Source organism: Bubalus kerabau, chromosome 3, assembly GCF_029407905.1.
Source record: "Bubalus kerabau isolate K-KA32 ecotype Philippines breed swamp buffalo chromosome 3, PCC_UOA_SB_1v2, whole genome shotgun sequence".
NCBI classification, from domain to species: Eukaryota; Metazoa; Chordata; class Mammalia; order Artiodactyla; family Bovidae; genus Bubalus; species Bubalus kerabau.
The window spans coordinates 54,563,436-54,585,830 of NC_073626.1; the positions used below are offsets into that span (position 1 = coordinate 54,563,436).

Here is a 22,395-nt window from a genome sequence, read left to right on the forward strand (position 1 = left end):
TAAAAGAAAACCCTCATTCTTGATTTTCTAAGAGGCCATGAGGAGGCTTAGATCTGGACTGTGTAAACTGTCAATAATAACATCATTTAATGTACAGCCCTCTACCTCAAAAAACTTATATAACTGTGCCTTGACTTGTAATGGGCGCAATAGTTCTCAGAAATTTCTGAGATGCTGTTCCTGGGGTATAATCCTATATTTGGCCTGAATAAAATTTTCTATCCCTTTTTTAGATCCACTGATTTTTTTTTTTGTCGACATCAACATGGCTGACAAAGTTAAAAGAGAAAATGAAAGTAAAGTACACAGCACAGCATCTGAGGGAGAAAAGGCACACAGTGCATCATACTTGCTACTAACATCATTACATGTTGACTGCTTCTAATTTTTTTCAATTTAAGCAAAGTAGGTATATTTTCAAAACACTTTTAATACACTCACATCATCTGATTTTATCAGTGTAAGTTTTTAAATTGAAAACTATTATGACAAGAGCAACAAAAGTAGCTATGAATGACAAATATGCACATGCAAATACAAATTAACACCCCACCCTACTGTTTGACTGCTTCTAATTTTTTTCAATTTAAGCAAAGTAGGTATATTTTCAAAACAGTTTTAATACACTCACATCATCCGATTTTATCAGTGTAAGTTTTTAAATTGAAAACTATTATGACAACAAGAGCAACAAAAGTAGCTATGAATGACAAGTATGCACATGCAAATACAAATTAACACCCCACCCTACTCCCAGAATAGCTACAGTCTTTAAAAAAAGACTGACATGCCTCATGTTAATGAGGTCAAGAGAGGGCTAGAACTCGCATACTGGCTGTTTAAATGTGCAATAAATGGCACAATCACGTTGGGAAATTGCATACACTCACCCTAGGATCCAGCAAATTCTAATTCAGAGTGTTTACCCAAAAGAAAAAAAAAGTGTTCACTACAGGACTTGTACACAGCATGATCACAGCAGCTCTAAGAATCAAAAATCATCATATGTCTACCAACAGGAGAATGGATACATCAATAGTGCCATAATCACACAAGGAAGCACTTCTCAATAGCAAAATTTAATAATGCATCCAACATATCTGAATCTAAAAATCATTATCAAGGCAAAATAAAGCTAACACAAATCAGTACATATTGTATGATATCATTTATGTGAAAATCAAAACTGGCAAAAAAATTTTTTTTTAATTTTTACTTATTTACTGATTTAGTGTTGGCTGCACTGGTCTTTGTTGCTGTACACGTGCTTTCTCTAGTTGTGACAAGCAGGACTACTCTCCCGTTGCAGTGTGTGGGCTTCTGAGTGCAGTGGCTTCTCTTGTTACGGAGCGCACCAGCTTTGGTAGTTAGGCCACTCAGTAGTTGGGGTGCCCAGGTTTAGTTATCCCTCTGCATGTGGAATCTTCCTGCACCAGGGATTGAACTCAGGTCCCCTGCATTGGCAGGCAGATTCTTAACCACTGGAAGTCCCTTAACTAATGAAGTCCCCCAAACTGGCCAACATCTTCTGAGAGAGGCAGGAAAGTATGCTAACTTAACATGCACAAAGGCACTTTCTGGGGTGATGGCAATGATTTATATTATGATTGGGGTACCTGTCAAATTCCCTTATTAATAAATAGACACAAAGTGGGTATATTTTATCATACTTAATAACTCAGTTCCTTTAAACTACTAGAAAAGTTTTAATTGCAGAAATATTTAGATGTTACTAAAAGTCTTATGTTTCAAAGTTTTTTTAATTCTGGCAAAGTTTCAATCTCAGCTCACTGGTAAGTAAAATCACTTCCATCAGCTTATACACACACGTGCACACACACATATTCCTAGGACCATACCTGGATTTCTGCAGTAATAGCTGCATTTAAGGCTGATTCTAAGCCTCCATCAGCCATTAAGCTGCCCACGAGAAGATCAATCATGAATTGACGACCTGGACTTATGTTAACTTCATTACCTGAAACTGGAAAAGGGCAAGTGTTTTCGCCAGCGTGTGGTAAGCACCATCCCCTGCCAGCACTCCTCCTGTGCCAGCCCCACACCACCCCTGTTCCTGGCCCAAGCCCACCTGCACAGGGTAGGAGAGCAGAGAGTGCCCGTGCCCGTTCCTCAGCAGTAGGCAGCAGCACTGACCATCCGCTCTGCAACACAGCCTGGGCAGCCGCCTGCACAGTACTCAACACGCCCGCACTGCTGGCCAGAGCCACCACGGTCTGCTTCAGGCTGTTGAGGAGGACGCTGCCCAGACCTAGACCAAGGAATTCTGGGTCCACCTGGTGACTAATGGCAGCATGCAACTGAAAAGGAGAAAAACAATTTCACTCAGAAGCCCTTAAAATGAACACTTTTCAAATTTTTATTAAAGATGAAATAATACCTCAAATTGAGTTTTATTCAAATAGTAAAGGACAAACTTCCAGTATAGGTATTTTTTAACTAGACTAAAAAATGTTTATCCATAGTAATTGAGAATCTGAGGTAAAGTATTTTTATAAGAGGAATTTTTTAAACCTAACTATAAGTACATATACAGAAAAGCTCAATATCAACAAACTCGTTAAACCCTGTGGAAACAGCACCTCCACCCCACTCTCAACCACCTGTACCATAGAAATAAGGACTATAATACAATCAAAAAAGTATTAGAAGAGTAGAGAGTCAAGCTGAGGGTACATACGGAAATGCCTCAAGAGCCAAACCAGGACTCACACAGACACATACACAACAGGAGCTAAGGGGTTCTGGGCTCTGAGAGCACACCAAAGCCTTTTGAGACACAGGAAGGCCCACTGAACAGGAGCTGCCTGTCAGTCAGCCAGGACCTGGGGGGCAACACACTATGCACACAAAGCTTTGGGCACAGAGAACCCACAGGAAATCAGAGACTCAGCCTGCCTTACAAGCAGATGTGAAATCAAAGTTATACCAATCTAAGTATGGATATCACAAATCAAGAATTGAACACCAAAACTCATCTAGAGCCGGAGGAACTCTATGGAATCTCACAGACAAAAGTATAAAACTGCCCTCTGAGGACATGTCCAAAGCTAAGAATAAATCCTAGACATAATGTATTAAAATCACAAAACAAGGGCAAAAATCCAAAAAGTCACCAAAGGGAAAGACAAATTAACTACAAAGAAACAACAACTGCACCAGTAATGATTTCTCACTGGCAACAAGGTCAGAAGACAGTAGAAAATCTTCATGGCAACCCACTCCAGTGTTCTTGCCTGGAGAATCCCAGGGACGGGGAATATGATGGGCTGCCGTCTATGGGGTCGCACAGAGTCGGACATGACTGAAGCGACTTAGCAGCAGCAGCAGCTGATAAAACAACATACAACCTAAAAAATTAAGCCTCATTAAATTATCTCAAGAGATGTTGAAGCTAATAAAGTTTTTCAGACGTTATAACTCACAGATCTTAATGAAGAAACTTATTGAAGGAGATATCCATGAGAGAGGTGATATAAGTAACAATAGCAAAATGATTTAAAAAAAAAAAAAAAAAAGGACTACATATCAGAGTTAAGTATGACCTCTCAAAATTATAATAATTAATTGAAGGAAAGTTTAAAAATAATTATATTTCACAAATTCTAGGAGGTATTTTCTTTCATGTTTTAACAACCCTAAAATCAGAATGTATCTTATATATTGCAATTGGCTGCACACACACACAAAAAGTCCCTGGAGTCAATGTAACAGACTACCAAATAATTCAAATACTAATGGTGGAAAGAGACATTTAGGTTTAAGGCATTCTATAACCCCTATATTTTTCAGGAAGAGAAATACTGATTAACTTAACATGTTGGAAAATTCACAAATAGTTAAAATTTTCTATAATATAAGTAATGTCCAGAAATCAAAATTTCAAAACTTAGGAACAATTAAAGGGATCTGAAAGGAAAAAATTTGAGAAACTTGATCAAAAGATAATAAAATGATGAACAAACTTACACAAAACATCAGTAATCACAAATATAAAAGATTAAATCCACATATTGAATAAATACTCTCAAACTGAATTCTTTTTACGAATTAAGCTATGTGAGTTAATTTTTTAAAAGACAGGACTAAAAGACCTTGAAAGACAAAACAAAGCAATGGGAAAACACAGCATTAGGCACATATGCCCTAAGTGGAACCAAGCCTAGGACCTGTACAAGGCCTTTCTCCACAGCTCTGGCAAAAGCAATGGAGTCACTGAAGACCATGGGAAGCAACAGGAAAAGAAGGACACCACACCACAGGTGCGCTTGTGAAGGAGCTTCTGTAAAAGACTCCTGGGGAAGGGAGGCAATTTCTAACCTGCTAATTCCATGTTGCAATTAAAAGTTACATTCACTTTCCTGCTTTTTGAAAGCCAAGACAAAAAGGGGAGAGAACAAAAAGGGGACATGATGGGTCACATAGAAACCCTCACATTATAAAGGAGGAAAATTATTTTGCTCAGAAATATTGTTCTCTTGACATTAAGTCATAGGCGTTTTATTACAAAGAAAAACATGATCAAAGATTTTAGTTACAGTTTTACTTTTTAAAAAAGTTAAGGAAAAAAATTTTGTAGCTTTATTTTTTTATTGAAGGATAATTGCTTTACAGAATTTTGCTGTTTTCTGTCAAACCTCAACATGAATCAGCCACAGGTATACACATATCCCCTCCCTGTTGAACCTCCCTCCCACCTCTGCCCCATCCCAACTCTAGATTGACACAGAGCCCCTGTTTGAGTCTCCTGAGACACACAGCAAATTCCCAGCAAATTCCCCTTGGCTATCTATTTTACATATGGTATTGTAAGTGTAGCTTTTCTTACACTGACATTTATCCTTAACGTCTCCTGTGAGGAAGTGGAGGTACTACCGGAGGAAGCAGAACTTCCCGAATGAAGTTCTCCTCTCAGTCCAGAGGAGAGACTGGCAACCACATCCAGCTGATCATCTACTGTCACAATCAGTTACTTCTTTACACACAGTAACCATAAATTCAAGACTGACTGCCTGATGAATGCCAACAAGCTGAATTCAGCCGTAATAACACAATCAATATATATATTCTTACCTGCATGCAGAGACTGACTTACAGGATAAACACAAAATAATCAGATTGATTTTTTTAAGCCTCATAAACATTATACTCCATCACAATCTTACTTTAAGACACTCCAAAATTTTCAGTAGTAGTTCATTTAACAGGCTAAACCCCATGCCCTGTAATCTGCATAAACATCATTATAAATACCTAAGACACTTATATAATGGGGAAAAGGAAAGAAAAAGCATTAATACCTGAAGTCGTAGAAGATTGAGTGTTGCCACAGTCATACACTCTTTCTCTTGAGGTGGGGGCCAGTCAGCAGTGCCATCCATCCCCTCACTCACTTGCCGAAGTAGGAGATCTAACTGCTCAAAAGTCATTGAGCAGATGTCCACCACAAAAGGGACACGAAGGCCAATGGACCACTCAGAACAGGAAGACCAAGCAAAACTCTATGGAAGAAACACAAGAATCTAAAATGAATCTACACATTCAGTTATCAGCCTGTTCCACAAGAGATTCACCATTAGGAATGACAAAGATGCCCTAAATTACTACTTTTTCATCCCTCTAGCTGTTCCAAAGGCGCAAGCGTTTTCAGTTATCTAATTCACATACTAACAGCTTCCAATTTCCTCTCAATTCAGTACTCCATCTTGTTTTCAAAACTCTGTTTGCTACCAAAATTAAGCAACTGAGTAAAACTGAAAACTAAAATCTATTCAAATAACCCCAAAGAAGTCATGAAACAATAAAGGAACAAAAAGAAGAAAGCAAACAAAAAAATTAATAAAGGATAGACAAGGGTCTGAACATAAAAACAGAAAGAGATCATTAGGATACAGCAAAACCAAAACCTAACTATACAGTATCTACAAGAAATTTACCTTAAATATAAAGCTAAAAGGTGGCTTAGTAAAGGGATGGGGAGTGACTTTAGGAACCTGGAATCTTAGGTTCATGCATCAAGGTAAATTAGAAGTGATCAAGCAGGAAATGGCAAGAATGAACACAGGCATTTTAGGAATCAGAAAACTAAAATGGATGGGAATGAGTGAATTCAATTCAGATGACCATGTAGAAAGAATCCCTTAGAAGAAATGGAGTAGGCCTCACAGTCAACCAAAGAGTCTGAAATGCAGTATCTGGGTGGAATCTCAAAAGCAACAAAATGATCTCCGTTCATTTCTAAGGCAAACCTATTCAACATCCCAGTCATTTGAATCTATGCCCCAACCACTAATGCCGAAGAAGCCGAAGTTGAACAGTCCCATAAAGTTCCACAAGACCTTCTAGAACACCGAAGGAAAAAAAAAAAAAGATGTCCTTTTCATCATAGAAAATTGGAATGCAAAAGCTGGAAGTCAACAGATACCTGGAACAATAGGCACATTTGGCCTTGGAGTATTAACATGAAGCAGGGCAAAGGCTAACAGACTTCTGTGTCAAGAAAACACACTAGTCAAAGCAAACACCCTCTTCCAATAACACAAGAGATGACTCCAAACATGGACATCACCATGTCAGGTCAATACTGAAACAAAATTGATCATATCCTTTGCACCTCACGATGGAAAATCTCTGTAGTCAGAAAAAACCAGACCTGGACCTGACTGTGATTCAGACCATGAGCTCCTGATTGCAAAATTCAGGCTTAAATTGAAGAATGTAGGGAAAATGCCATTCAGGCATGACCTAAATCAAATCTGTTACGACTGTACGGTAGATGTGACAAATAGCCTCAAGAGATTAGATCTGGTAGGAAGAGTGCCTGAAGAACTATGGACAGAGGTTTATAACGTTGTATAGGAGGCACTGATCAAAATCATCCCAAAAGAAATGCAAGGAGGTAAAGTGCATGTGTGAGGAGTCTTTACAAATAGCTGAGGAAAGAGAAGCAAAAGTCAAAGGAGAAAGAGAAAGATATATCCAACTGAATGCAGAGTTCTAGACAATAATAAGGACAGATACGAAAGCATTCTTATGTGAACAATGTAAAGAAATATAGGAAAACAATAGAATAGGATAGGAAAGACCAGAGATCTCTTCAAGACATTTGGAGATAATCAAGGGAATATTTAATGCAAAGATGGACACAGTAAAGGATAGAAAGCATAAGGATTAAATAGAAGCAGAAGAGTTTAAGAAAAGGTGAGAAGAATACGCAGAAGTATATAAGAAAGGCCTTAATGACATGGATAACCACGATTATGGTCATTCACGTAGAGGAGAACATCCTGAAGCTGAAGTCAAGTGGGCCTGAGGAAGCATTACTACCAACAAAGCTAGTGGAGGTGATGGTATTCTAGCTGTTTAAAATCCTAAATGATGATGCTGTTGAAGTGCTGCACTCAATATGCCAGCAAGTTTGGAAAACTCAGCAATGGCCACAGAACTGCAAAAGGTCAATTATCATTTCAATCCCAAAGAAAGGCAATACCAAAGAATGTTCAAACTACCATACAATTGTGCTTATTTCACATTCAAGCAAGATAATGATCAAAATTCTTCAAGCAAGGCTTCAAAAGTACATGAACTGAAAACTTCCAGATGTAGTGACTGGGTTTAGAAAAGGAAGAGGGACCAGAGATCGAACTGCCAACATTTGTTGGATCATAGAAAAAGCAAGGGAATTCCAGAAAACATCTACTTTTGCTTCACTGACTACACTAAACCCTTTGACTGTGTGGGTCACAACATTCACAACTAACTAGAAAATTCTTAAAGAGATGGGAATATACCTGTTTTCTGAGAAACCCTTATGCAGGTCAAGAAGCAACAGTTAGAACTGGACATGGAACAATGGACTGGTTCCAAATTTGGAAAGGAGTATGTCAAGCCTGTATACTGTCACCCTGCCTACTTAACTTATATGCAGAGTACATCATGCAAAATGTGGGGTGAATGAATTACAAGCTAGATTCAAGATTGCCGGGAGAAATATCAAGAACTTCAAATATGCAGATGATACCACTCTAACAGTAGAAACAGAACAGGAATTAAAGAACCTCTTGAAAAAGGTCAAAGAGGGGAGGAAAAAAAAATGGCTTAAAACTCAATATTCAAAAAACTAAGATTATCGCATCCGGTCCCATTACTTCATGACAAAGAGATGGGAAATTTAAAAAAAGGAACAGTGACAGATTTTATTTTCTTGGGCTCCAAAATCACTGGGGGCAGTAACTGCAGCCATGAAATTCAAAGATGCTTGTTCCTTGGAAGAAAAGCTATAAGAAACCTAGGCAGCATATTAAAAAGCAAAGACATCACTTTGCTTCAAAGGACCATATAGTCAAAGCTATGGTTTTTCCAGTAGTCATGTATGGATGCAAGAGTTGGACTACAAAGCAAGCTGAGCACTGAAGAATTTGATGCTTTTGAACTGTGGTGCTGTAGAAGACTCTTGAGAATCCTTGAACTGCAAGGCGATCAAACCAGTCAACCTTAAAGGACGTCAGTCCTTAACATTCACTGGAAGAACTGATGCTGAAGATGAAGCTCTAATAGTGGCCACCTGATGTGATGAGCCAAGTCACTGGAAAAGACCCCGATGCTGGGAAAGACTGAGGGCAGAAGAAATGGTGACAGAGGATGAGATGGTTGGATGGCATCACCAACTCAATGGACATGAGTTTGAGCAAACTGTTGGGGACACTGAAGGACAGGGAAGCCTGGTGTGCTGCAGTCCATGAAGTCACAAAGAGTTGGACAGGACTTGGCCACTAAACAATAAAACAACAATCCTCTTTGATCTACCTCCTACAGTAATTTAAGTTAAAAAATGGGATTTAATTAAACTTAAAAGCTTTTATCAGCAATTACTCAGTCACTACAGCATGTCCAACCCTTTGGCAATTCCACAGACTGTAGCCCACCATGCTCCCCTGGCCATAGGATTTCCCAGGCAAGAATACTGCAATGGGGTGCCATTTCTTTCTGCAGGGGATCTTCCTGAGCCAGGGATGAATCCACATCTCTTGCTTTGGCAAGTGGATTCTTTACCACTGAGCCACCAGGGAAGCCCCATGCATAGCAAGGAAACTCTGAACAAGATGAAGACAACCCCCAGAATGGCAGAAAAAAGTTATTGCAAATGTAACAACTGACAAAGGATTAATTTCCAAAATATACAAGCAGTTCATGTAGCTCAACAGCAGAAAAATAACCCAATCAAAAAACAGGCAGAAGACCTAAACATTTCTCCAAAGAAGACGTACAGATGGCTAAAAAACACACGAAAAGATGCTCAACATCACTCATTATTAGAGAAATGCAAATCAAAATTACAATGAGGTATCACCTCACACCAGCCAGAATGGCCATCAGCAAAAAAATCTACAAACAATAAATGAGTGTGGATCTTGCACTGCTGGTGGGCATATGAACTGATACAGCCACTATAAAGAACAGAACGGTGATTCCTTTAAAAACTAGGAATAAAACTACCATATAGTCCAGTAATTCCCACAACTGGGCATATACCCTAAGAAACCATAACTGAAAAGGCACATGTACCCCAATGTTCATCACAGCACTAATTATAATAGCCAGGACCTGGAAGCAACCTAGATGTCCATCAACAGAGGAATGGATAAAGAAGTTGCGGTACATGTATACAATGGAGTATTACTCAGCCATAAAAAGGAACACATCTGAGTCAGTTCTAGTGAGGTGGATGAACCTAGAGCCTGTTGTACAGAGTGAAGCAAGTCAGAAAGAGAAAAGCAAATATTGTGTGTTAATGCATATATATGTGAAATCTAGAAAACTGATACTGATAAACCTATTTTCACACAGGAATAGGGATGCATAGAGAAGACTTGTGGACACAGCAGGGGAAGGAGAGGTGGAACGAACTGAGAGAGCAGCAGTGAAACATATACACTACCATATGCAAAACAGATAGCTAATGGGAAGTCACTCTATGACACAGGGAGCTCAACAGAGTGCTCTGTGATAACCTAGAGCGGTGGGGGGGAGGGGGTAGGGGTGTTGCGGGGGAGGGCAAGAGGAACAGACATGTATATACTTATGGTTGATTCATGTTGTACAACAGAAGCCAATACAATACTGTAAAGCAATTATCCCTGTAGCTCAGACGGTAAAGAATCTGCCTGCAATGCAGGAGACCCGGATTCAATTCCTGGTTTGGGAAGATCCTCTGGAGAAGGGAATGGCAAGCCATTCCAATGTTCTTGCCTGGAAAATTCCATGGACAGAGGAGCCTGGAAAGCTACAGTCTGCAAAGCAAAGAGTCGGACACAACTGAGCAACTAACATTCCACTCCAGATTATCCTCAAAAAGATATAAATTTAACAAAACAGGATTTATATGCTGAAAACCCTGATAAATGAAATCAACAAAAATGCAAATAAACATTTAAACATAATATTTTAATAGACTAGAAACCTCAATGTAGCAAAAATGTCAATTCTTCACAAACTGATTAATAGGCTGAACACAATCTCTACCAAAACCTAAGCAAGGTATTTTTGCAAACACAGACAAGATTATTCTAAATTTTAATGGATAGGCAAAGGAACTAAAATATAGACTTCTTAAATTTTTTTCAAATACAAGGGTGGAAGAGTTATAATACACAATTACTAATGTAATGAAAACTAAAATGAAGTACCTACATTAAAAAAGAAACTTCAGAGCAAGGAAAAACAAGGATCAAGTGGGGCACTGAAAAACAACTGAAGGGTCAATTCACCAAGACAACCAAACATTCAAAATGTGTATGTATCAAACAAAAATTTCAAAATACATAAAACAAAAATTGATAGATTTATCCTAAAATGCCAATGAAATCTCAAGGTACCCCAAATAACCAAAGGAATCTTGAAAAGGAATAACCAAGTTGGGAAAAGATTAATTCCTAATTCAAAACTTACCAAAAAACTACATTAATCAAAACAGTGTGGTCTGGTACAAAGTCAGATTCAAAGACCAATGAAGCAGACTACAGTAAACATTGCCTATATGGTCAAATGATATTCGACAAGTGCCAAGACCATTCAGTGGAGAAAGAACAAAGGTTTTTCTATAAACAGTGCTGGGAAAACTGCAGAACAATCAATTTGATCCTTATCTTACATCATATATGAAACAATGGATCAAAGACCATAAAACATAAGACTTAAAACTATCAAACTATTAGAAGACTGGAAAATCTACATGATCATATATTTCTTGGATATGTATATGATACTGAAAGCAGTGAAAACAGAAGAAAAATTTAAACTTTTGTGCATCAAAGAACACTATCAACAGAATAAAAAGAAAACCATAGAATGATGGAAAAACAGTTGTAAATCATCTTCCTGATAAGGGATTAATAACCACAATATATCAAGAACTGCTACAACTTAAAAAAGAAATCTAATTCAAATATGGGCAAAGAACTTGAATACATTTCTCCAAAAAAGATATACAAATGGTCAATAAGCACTGACCATTTCATTAGGGAAGTGCAAATCAAAACCACAATGTGATACCACTTCATACTCACTGTGATGGCCTTTAAACAAAAAAAGAAACAAAGAAAATAACCAGTTGACAAGAATGTGGAAAACATGAAACCCTTGTGCATAACTAGGGGAGTGTAAAAATCATGCAGCTGTTGTAGAAAAACAGTAAGGTAGTGTCTCAAAAATTTAAACATAGTTACCATAATGATCCAGCAATTCCAGTCCTAGATATATACTGAAAAAAACTGAAAAGCAGGGACTCACACAGAAATTTCTACACTAATATCTGCTTTTTTTTTTTGGTCACCACAGGCAGGATCTTAGTTCCCTGTCCAGGGATCAAACCCACACCCACTTCAGTAGAAGGCCCTATAACTACATTATTCACAATAGCCAGAGACAAACAACCCATGTGTTCACTGAAGGAGGAATGGATAAACAAAATGTGGGAGATACACACACACGAATGTTATCAAACCTTTAGAAAATAAAATTCTGATACATGCTACAACATACATCAATGCTGAACACATCATAATCAAATATGAAATAACCCAGACATAAAAGATCAAATTTTATGTGATTCTATATATATGAGATACCTCAAACAGGCAAATTCAGAGAGTAAATTTCAGGTCACCAGGGGAGGAGAAATGGAGTTACTGTTTAATGGGTACCGAGTCCCTGTATGAGATGATGAAAAAGTTCTGAAGATGAACAGTAGTGATGGTAACACAACACTGTAGATATACTTAATGCCACTGTATGGTTTACCATAAATTTTTAATGATCAAAAGCACTAATATAAAAAAAACCTGATAGAACCAAAAAGAGAAATTAACAAATCCACAATTATTCTTAGAGATACCCAGAAAAATTTGTCCTTGTTGACAGAACAAGCAAACAGAAAATCAGCAAGGATCTAGAAAAACTGAGTAACACTATCAATGAACTAGATCTAACTGACATTTATAGAACACTTCACCAACAATGGTGAAACACGTCAACAGCAAAATAGACACTGTTTTTAAGCACATATGCAGACCATTCACAAACAGAACACATTCTAAGATAAAAAAAATCAAAAAATGAAATCATACAGAGTTTCTTCACTAACCACAATGGTTAACTAAATAATCAGTAACAAAGATAAAGAATGATCTCCAAAAATTTTGAAACTAAACAACACACTTAATCCATAGGGCAAAGAGCAATTCTCAAAAGAAATCAGAGCCAAACAAAAATGAAAATATATCAAGATTTGTAGATCCAACTGAAGCACTACTTAAGAGCAAAAATTATAGTATCAAGTGCTTACATACTACAAAAGAAAATGTCTAAAAATCAACAACCTAAGCTTTCTCCTAAACAAACTAAGAAAACAGTAAAGTGACACCAAAGCAAACCAAAAGGGGAAAAGGGACAAGAGGAGAAACCGATGAAACTGAAAGCAAAAGAACAAGGGGAAATTTAATGAAACTAAAAGCTAGTTCTTTGAAAAGATGAAAAAAATGGGTAAACCTATAATAAAACCGGCAAAGAGAAAAGGCACAAATTACTCATGTCAGGACTAAACGAAGATATCACTGCAGACCCAAAAACTTCAAAAGGTCAGTAAGAAAACGCTAGTAAAGAAAATGCTACACATAGAAACTGGGTAACTTAGACAGAATGGAGCAATACCTGGAGTATCATAAACCAGCAACACTCACCGAGGAGGAAATAATCTGAGCAATTCCAGATTAAAAAATTGAATTTGTGGTTAAGAATCTTTGGAGAAAGAAATCTCTAGGGTCATATAAATTCATAGGAAAACATTAAAAAAGAAATGACACTAATTCTACTTAACCCATTCCAGAAAACAGAACAGGACAGAACACTTGCCGATGCTATGAGGCCAGTTTCACCCTGATGAAAAGGCAAGAAAGTGTTGTTTAAGAAAGCCACAAACTAGTATCTCTGAAGATCACTGACAGGAAAACTCTCAACGGTGTATTAGCAAATCAAATCCAACAATGTAAAAAAAGAAGACCAAGTGGAGATTATCTCAAAAACACAAGGTTCACCCAGTATTAGAAAATCAATGCATTCCACTATATGAACAGACTAAAGGAAAACATGATCACATCATCTGAGAAGAAAAAGCATTTGACAAAGGACTACACATACATATCAACTATGTTTCTACATACTAGCAACAAATGACAGGAAATTAAAAATTCTATAAAATACCAAGCTATCTACTTTGTACCTGGGCAGGTCCACAGGCAATCCCCACTATATGTTTGGTATCCAGTCCAGGCAGCGCAGAGGGTTCCGGCTTGGTCACACGCAAGGTGTCAAAGTGCTGACATTGATCATTGCTCCCCCAGCTGTGGACCTCACTGTCCTCAGTCAGGGCCAGGCAGTGGGTAGACCCTGCAGCCACATCAATCACCTTCTTCCCTGGGGGCAAAGGAGGATGCAGATATAGCTTTATGTCTATGACTTGTGTTGCAATAAAGATCTTTAGTCTAAGACACTCAGGTCAGAAGGCATTTAATGTAATTGCTCACAATTCATATGCTTTACATACATTATTAAAACCTCTGCTGTGTTTTACTAGCTACAATCTATTAAGACCTACAGCCTACAAATAAAATAATACTGTGAAATGAAAAGGATCTATTCATTTTCCTCATCCTTGTTCAAAAAAGTCACCTGTACTTTGAATTAACTAGAGATCATATTTTCTTATCCCAATGTATAACCATGCAAAGTGTACTCCTCTTTAAAAGACTATGTTTTGGGGACAGTTATAGGTTCAAAGTGAAACTGAGGAGAAGGCACATATCTGCAATATACTCCTGATCCCAATGGACACTAACCCTCTCCCCATTATTAATGAGTCATTTTTTCACACACAGACATCCAGTTCTTCTGACATCATTTGCTGAAATGACAATCTTTGCTCCACTGTATTGCCTTTACTCCTCTGCCAAGGATCAGTTAACTATATTTATGTAGATCTATTTCCAAGCTCTCTTCTTTTCTCCTTTTCTCGTCATCATACTTTGTGTTTAGTCACTTAGTCATGTCCGACTCTTTGCAACCCTTTGGACTTTAACCTGCCAGACTCCTCTGTCATGGGATTTTTCACCAAGAATGCTGGAGTGGGTTGCCATTTCCTCCTCCAGTGGATCCTTCCAACAGGGATCAAACATGCATCTCATGGCTCTTCTGCACTGCAGGTAGACTCTTTACCCGCTGAGCCCATAAAGATCATATTTTAGCCAATACCAAACTGTTCTGATCACTGCAGCTTTACAGTTAAGTCTTGAAGTTGGACAGTATCAGTCTTACAACTTGCTCTTCTTTAATACTGTGTTGGCTATTTTGCCTTTCGATATAAACTTTAGACTCGGTTTGTTGATATTCAGAAAATAACTTTCTGGGATTTTGATTGGAATTGCATTAAATCTATAAAACAAGTTGGAAAGAACTGACATCTTAACAATATTCAGTGCTTCTATCAATGAACTTAGAATGTCTTTCCATTTAGTTATTTGATTTCATTCATCAGTTTTCCTCATACAGATCTCATATATATATATATATATTTATACATATATATATATATAGATTTATACTTATGTATTTCATTCTTAGGTTGCTACTGCAAACGGCATTGTATATTTAATTTCAAATTCTACTTGTTAGTTGCCAGTATGTAAAAAAGAAATTAACTTTGGCATATTAACCTTGTATGTCACAACCTGGTTAGTCAGGAGGGTTTTTGGTCAATTCTTTCAAATTTTCAACATAAACAATCAAGCCATCTGTGAACAAAGTTTTATTTATTCCTTCTCAATCTGTATAGCTTTTATTTCATTTTCTTGTTTTATTGCATTAGCTAAACTTCCAGTAATAATTTGGACAGAAAATGATGAAATGGAACATCCTTTCTCCATGACAACACCCAACCAGATGTCACACAACCAATGCATCACAAGTTGAACAAACTGGGCTATGAAGTTTTGCCTCACCTGCCATATTCACCTGACCTCTCGCCAACCAACTACCGCTTCTTCAAGCATGCCAACAACTTTTGCAGGGAAAACACTTCCTCAACCAGCAAGAGGCAGAAAATGCTTTCCAAGAGTTTGATGAACCCCAAAGCATAGATTTTTAAGCTACAGGAATACACAAACTTATTTCTCATTAGCGAAAATGTGTTGATTACTATGGTTCCTATTTTGATTAATAAAAATGTGTTTGAACCTAGTTATAATGATTTAAAATTCATGGTCGGAAACCACAAGTACGATTGCATGAACCTAATAGTCTTTATCACGTTGAGGAAGTTTCCTCTATTCCTAATTTACTAAGTTTTTTTTTAAATCATGAATGGGTATTGAAATTTTGTCAAAAGCTTTTTTTGCACTTATTGATAGGATCATGTGATTGTTATTCTTTCATCTGTCAACTTGATGGATTAACTGATTTTTTAACACTGAACCAGCCTTTCATATGTCTTGAGTTCATGTATTTATTTATTATATTTTTTTCTTTATATGTCACCCATCAATGGACACTACAGTTAGATACATGTCTTAGCTATTGCAAATAATGCTGCAATAAACATGGGGATGCAGATTTTTTTTTGAGTTAGTGTCTTTGATATCCAGAAATAGAACTGCTGAAAGTTCTATTATTTTTTGAGGAAGCTCCATACTGTTTTCCAGAGTGGCTCCACCAGTTTACAGTCCCACCAACAGTGTACAAAGTTTCCCTTATCTCTACATCCTTGCCAGCTCTTGTTATTTCTTGTCTTTTGATAACAGACATTCTAAGAGGTAAGAGGTGATATCTCAATGTTTTGAAATGTATTTCATTGACAATTAGTGATGTTGAACATCTTTTCACATACCTGCTAGCCATAATACGTTTTCTTTGGAAAAATGACTATTCAGATCATTTTTTTTTTTGCTCTTGAGTTATATGAGATTTATATATTTTGAATATTAACTCCTTATCAAATATATGACTTACAAATATTTCCGGCCATTTCATAGTTTGCCGTTTCATTTCTTTGATGGTTTCCTTTGCTAGACAGAAAGATTGATTTTAGATCTCTCTTCTTATACATTTGAAGCTATAAATTTCCATCTAAGCTTTCACTGTATGCCACAAATTTTTAAAAGTTGTATTTTCATTTAGTTTAAAATATTTTAAAATTTCTCTTGAGATGTCTTCATTGACCTATGTTTTATCTGGAAGTAAACTATTTTATCCCCTGTATTTGGGGATTTTCCAGCTAACTTTCTGTTACTGATTTCTGGTTAATTCCATTTTAGTCTGAGAGGAGACACTGATTTCTCTTCTTTTAAATTGTTAAGGCGTGTTTTATGGCCTGGTCTATCTTGGTGAAAATCAAAGTACACTGTTTATGTAGAAAGTTTTCTAAAACAAAATCTATTTTTTATTTTTCTCCAAAGTTAAATGATAAAAATATAAAATATATTTTTCTATTTAATAGTGTTAGCAAAGTATTATAATTTTGCCTATAAGTATATTTAACATAACAAAAACATGTTATGTCATGTTAAGAGGTCATGCTTAATATGAGGCCATGCTTTCAGACATATCAACATAATAAAAAATTCAGCTGAAAAAACTCTACTACAGTAAAGAAAACAATTCTATCCTAAGAGCCTCTCCTAAGAACAAATGACTATATCCACAATCACCTATACTTACTATACTCTCATAGTAAGCTATCCCTCTATCTAACTAATGGGGCTGAGGAACTTGATTTCATCTAGTAAATGAAGGGAATATAAACACAAAGGCAAATAAAATTCAAATACAGCTCCTTAGTAAACAACCAACCTTATTAACTCTAGAACTTACCTGAGACACTTAGAAAATAATAAACACCATGTGAACACACAAAACTTCTAGTCACCAAAGTATTAACATGCTTTAAAATAAAAATGATGGGGAAATGAACTGGCAAGTCCCACTTAAAATTCTCACTTCTAAACTCAAAGCAAAAACATAAAGATGAATCCAGGTAAGTAACCCAACAAACTGTATCCCTTGTGCCAAATGCAGCACAAGGCCTGTTTCTGTGAATCAAAGTGTACTGGAACACAGGTCCATTTGTTTTCCTATTGTCTACGACTGCTTTAAGGCTACAATGGCAAGGCTGAGTAGTTAGGAGAGATGGCATAAGGTCTTCAAACCTAAAATCATACAGAGAGCCTGGTCCAAAAAAAACCAGCCTTCCCACCGCATGTAGTGTAGCAACAGAGCACTACAGGTCCCACTTGATACACTTATCACCACCCTCTCCCATACTTCAGAATGTAGCAAAGCACAGCTACATGCCTTGGCTCTCATTCCTCCCGTCTACTGAGAATGCATACTGGACACCTTGAAACCAAAAAAAGAGGATTCATCCATCAAGGATCAGTTCAAACAAGACCACTCCAGGCTGACCGAATCCTATCTCCCTTTGTGCTACATACATATCCATAGTCTTAGCAAGATCTACAGTATAACTACAGATGACCTCACCAAACAGAAGCTAATCTCACCAAGGCCAATTTAATGAGTAATGAAATGAGTACTTGCCCCCCCACCCCATACACATACACAAAAAAACCTCTCCAATAAAATAGAAAAAACCAACAGAAAACAACTCTCCAATATTGGAAAAATTTAAAGTTTCAAATTAAATTTGCTGAGAATAATTCTAGGTCACTTTTTAATACAGACAAACCACGTTCCGTTTATTATCTATACCTATTAAAATGTGGGTAAAAGCTTCTAATTTCATGGGTCATTCACAATGTCATGTAAAGGAAAATACCTGCAAACTTTAAAAGATTACTGAAGAAAACTCCTCAAATGGTTTTAAAAGTTTACATCTTGCACTCACCTTGCAATCCTTCCAAGAGTTTGGGATAACGAACATGTTCCTCTGTTCCATGCCCAAGTCTCTGGTTGTCACCCTTTCCCCATGAATAAACTTGGCCATCTTTTGTCAAGGCAACAGAAAACTGGCTTCCACATCGGACTTTGACAACATCCAAGTCTTGCAGCTTTTCAATCAGCTTTGGCGTTTTGCAGCCATCACTGCCTCCTCTGCCCAGCTTCCCATAGTCGCCATCTCCCCAGGACCACACCTGACCTAAAAAGCACAAACTATCTGAGTAAAAATAAGCCTAAATAAGCCTTTTAAATGTCTGAAAATAATCCATATAGCCAAAAGCACACAAAAATCTAGATCACTAATGTATACAGTTGACACAAATGAAATCTAGTTTCTATTTCAGGTTGTTATAGAAGCAATTAAGAAATGGAGAGACTTCCCTGGTAGTTAAGTATCTACCTTCCATTGCAGGGGACAGAGTTCAATCCTGGGAGGGGACTAAGATCCCACATACTCGGGGGAACTAAGTCCAGCACTGCAACTACTGAGCCCACACACCTCCACTACAAAAGCTCTCACGCCACAACAAAGGATCCCCATGCTGCAACCAAGACCTGACTCACCCAAAAACATTAATTTAAAAAATTTAAAAGAAAGGTAAGAAGTAGAAAGCTGACTTTTCATTTTGTTTTAACTGAATGAATAGTAAAGTCCTGTGCGTGCTAAGTCGCTTCAGTCGTGTCCAGCTCTTTGCGATCCTATGGACTGTAGCCCTGCAGGCTCCTCTGTCCTTGGGATTATTCAGCAAGAATACTGAAGGTACTGAAGGGGGTTGCCATGCTCTCCTCCAGGGTATCTTCTGGACCCAGGGATTGAACCAGCGTCTCCTGCATTGGCAGGTGGGTTCTTTACCACTACTGCCACCAGGGGAAGCAATAAGCCCTAACCCTTACTAGTCTGGCCTCATGAACAGCTTCCACTAAGTATTAAACATGGAACAAAAGCTCTACTACCTCCACAGAACACAGTGACTGGACCCATGGCATACTGCACACCATCTCAGGTCTGCCTGCCAACATTCTTGTTATGCTGACCACATGTCAAACACACAACAGTATTTATTTCCAATAAAAATTTTAGTGAAATTTAATTAAATATTACATAAAGGGATAAAATAAAGTTGCTATCTGTGGGAGAGCAAGGCTGGCAGGCTCCCAACTAATGCTGACAGACAGACCCCACAATTCAAAGGACAGACTCCCACAATACTGAAAGACAAACACTATTTTAAAAATATTGGGAATTCCCTGGCAGTCCAGTGGTTAGGACTCTGCACTCTCACTGCTGAGGGCCCAGGTTCAATCCCTGGTTAGGGAACTAAAAACCCCGCAAGCCACACAGCACAGTCAAAAAAAAGAAAAAAAATCAACATCAAACCTGGTAAGTATATCCACAAAAAGTGTCACACGAGTACAATCTCACTAATGAACACAAATATAAAACTGAAATTAAAAGCAAGTATCATACTGTGAATACACAAAGACTAATAAGCAGGATTTACGACAGAGAATCAAGGGTGGCTCAACATTAGGAAAAGTAGTCATAATAACAGAAATAATACATCAATTATTCCATTTATTTTCATTTCTTTGTTAAAAAATAAAATGCCCAACTAGGAAGGCTGGCCCTGGGCAATGGAAACTACGAGTCTCATAACACCTCTACCTCTTCCAAAGACACTGAGGTACATATGCACTTAGAGCCTCCAAAGCTCACTCCCTCTAGGGAAGTGGCCCTCCTCATCCTGAAAGCTCTCCCGAGGCAGCAGGTGCTGCACATACCATTCTCTGTCACAGCCAGGGTCTGAGCATCACCACTTCCACATGCCACATCGATGACCTTCAGTCCTTTGAGCCCAGCAACCAGCATGGGAATGGCCTCATCTTCACTGGAGCCTTCAAACAGACAGGACTATTGTTACTGCAAGTATCTGAGAAAGCAGCGGCCTTACGCAGCGTGCCCAAGCTGGCTCAGAGCAGACGTACCGTGGCCCAGTCGGCCATAGTTCCCCCTGCCCCAGGTGTACAGCTCCCCTTCGGCCGTGATGGCTGCACTGTATGTGCTTCCACACGCAATGTGCACCACATGCTTCCCGGCCTGCTTTCCAGAGAAAGCAGAGATCACCTTAGGTTCCTCAAGAGGCCTGTGGAGACAAAAGGAGCAAACATGAATGCACTTCTGAGCCTTTCCTACTACTGACACTCCCAGGAATAAACTATCAGAGCATCGAGATAACTTTGCCTTTCTGGCATCTTATGAAATAATTAAGAAATACAGAATTCAAACACTTCCATGATTTTTTGTTAAGTGGGCACCTAATGCCAAGCGTCACACCCAGCATACTGTTAAAGACACAGGTGGTCAAGCCCATGGCAGCTTTGGTCACAGTGGTCTGAGCAGTGTGGCCTATTCACAGACAGCACAAGTGCAGCAATAGGGAAGGAAGAAGCTCAGGAGCTGCACCGAGTAACACAGCCAGAAACAAAATACTCCAAAGTGGCAAAAACCAGCAGCCAGAGGTGGGGAGCAGGGGTTGGCTGCAGAAGGGTCCAAAGAAGCCAGGGTGAGGGGTGCTAACAGAAGCACTCTGTATCTGTTACAATGGCTCCCAACCTCAAGCATTTGAGAAGCTCACCAAACTGTACCTAGAAAGCTGGTGAATTTGTAAATCTCATGCACATGGCTGAAATTTATATATATTTGTTAAACAAACAGGGAAGAAATGATGGGCAAGGTTTACTAATCACATTGCAATCTATTTTTCACAAATGAAAAGTAGGAAGCAGCAAGGATTAATTGGGTAGAAGAGACCACTAGCTGATTCACTTTCAAAATTAGCAAATGCCCAATGCTTGTAATCTAAAACACGTCTGCTATGATCACTAACACTCATTCTAGCCTCTCCAAAGACACAGCTCACTTACTTTGTGACACACTGTTCTGCAAAATAAGCACACAAGGGGAGGTGCACACAGGAAGAGGAACAAACCAATTACTCCAGTTCCACCTCCCCATTCAGCTCAAGTTTCAACCCCCCACCCCAAAGCTTCTCTGCAACTTCTGCATTTGCACCATTCTACTTTCTTTCCCTCAACTCAGGCAACAGACAAGTTACTCAACTAGCACTTAATCTCAACTGAGTGTTATTTAATTACAAATTATTCCATGCATGGTAATTATACCCAATATTTAAAAAGTAAAAAGAGTAATGCCTCCAACCCAAACCTCAACCCTTTCAAGTCCTGTGAGCCCCAAGCCAATCCCTGCCTCCCTGTTTTTTCTAAGTTCTGTACTTGTAATTCCTTTTCTTCACTATCATTTTACTAGATTTGTCTGAAACTCCTACAACACTATCAAGTTTAGGACACCAAGTCTGCTGAATGCTAACACCCAGAGTGCATGACTCTTTTTTCACAATTTGGGATCCTTCCTGGAGATATCCACTTCCACCCAGTGAGAACGGGCCAGTCTCCTCTCAACTCTGCTGCTGCCCACTCCCTGCTCATGGCTCTGACAACCTCAAAATGGGCTGCATCTTCAAACTCAACCTAAAACCAATGTTTTCTCCACCAACCTCCACTCACAACAGTAACATGAAAGGCTTCCTGTGACTCCAGTCAGCCATCAGAACTCTTTATTTTCATGACTCCACATTTAGAACAACCATTCTGTTGTGTTTCTGGTCTCTTACAATAGTCAAAATAACACATTAGAAAACTCTTCATTTTTGTAGCTGTGAAAATCATAGTATGGCTCAAGGAAATGAGGACGTTATCTGATAGAGATGTGCTGAGGTAATAAATGAAGGAAGCAGAGTGTGGAATTCAGTTTAGAAAACTCTGCAGTGAGAGTGCAGTATGTGTATCAACAGGAGT

General features: G+C 38.2%; 1 protein-coding gene and 1 non-coding gene across 7 annotated transcripts in view; one reads left to right on the forward strand and one right to left on the reverse strand.

Annotated features, from left to right (window-relative positions):
• Positions 1 to 22,395, reverse strand: part of HERC2 (HECT and RLD domain containing E3 ubiquitin protein ligase 2) — a 238,564-nt gene that overhangs the window by 163,925 nt on the left and 52,244 nt on the right. For all 6 annotated transcript variants that reach the window (XM_055571827.1, XM_055571826.1, XM_055571828.1 and 3 more), the window contains 7 exons: positions 20,506 to 20,663; positions 20,302 to 20,415; positions 18,467 to 18,718; positions 13,793 to 13,986; positions 5,319 to 5,519; positions 2,090 to 2,318; positions 1,860 to 1,984 (listed from right to left, as the gene is read on the reverse strand). In XM_055571827.1, the coding sequence (XP_055427802.1) occupies positions 1,860 to 1,984; positions 2,090 to 2,318; positions 5,319 to 5,519; positions 13,793 to 13,986; positions 18,467 to 18,718; positions 20,302 to 20,415; positions 20,506 to 20,663 (1,273 nt within the window). The remainder of the gene's footprint in view (positions 1 to 1,859; positions 1,985 to 2,089; positions 2,319 to 5,318; positions 5,520 to 13,792; positions 13,987 to 18,466; positions 18,719 to 20,301; positions 20,416 to 20,505; positions 20,664 to 22,395) is intronic.
• Positions 19,765 to 19,837, forward strand: TRNAE-CUC (transfer RNA glutamic acid (anticodon CUC)). Its single transcript has one exon. It is a non-coding gene; the product is annotated as a tRNA-Glu (tRNA).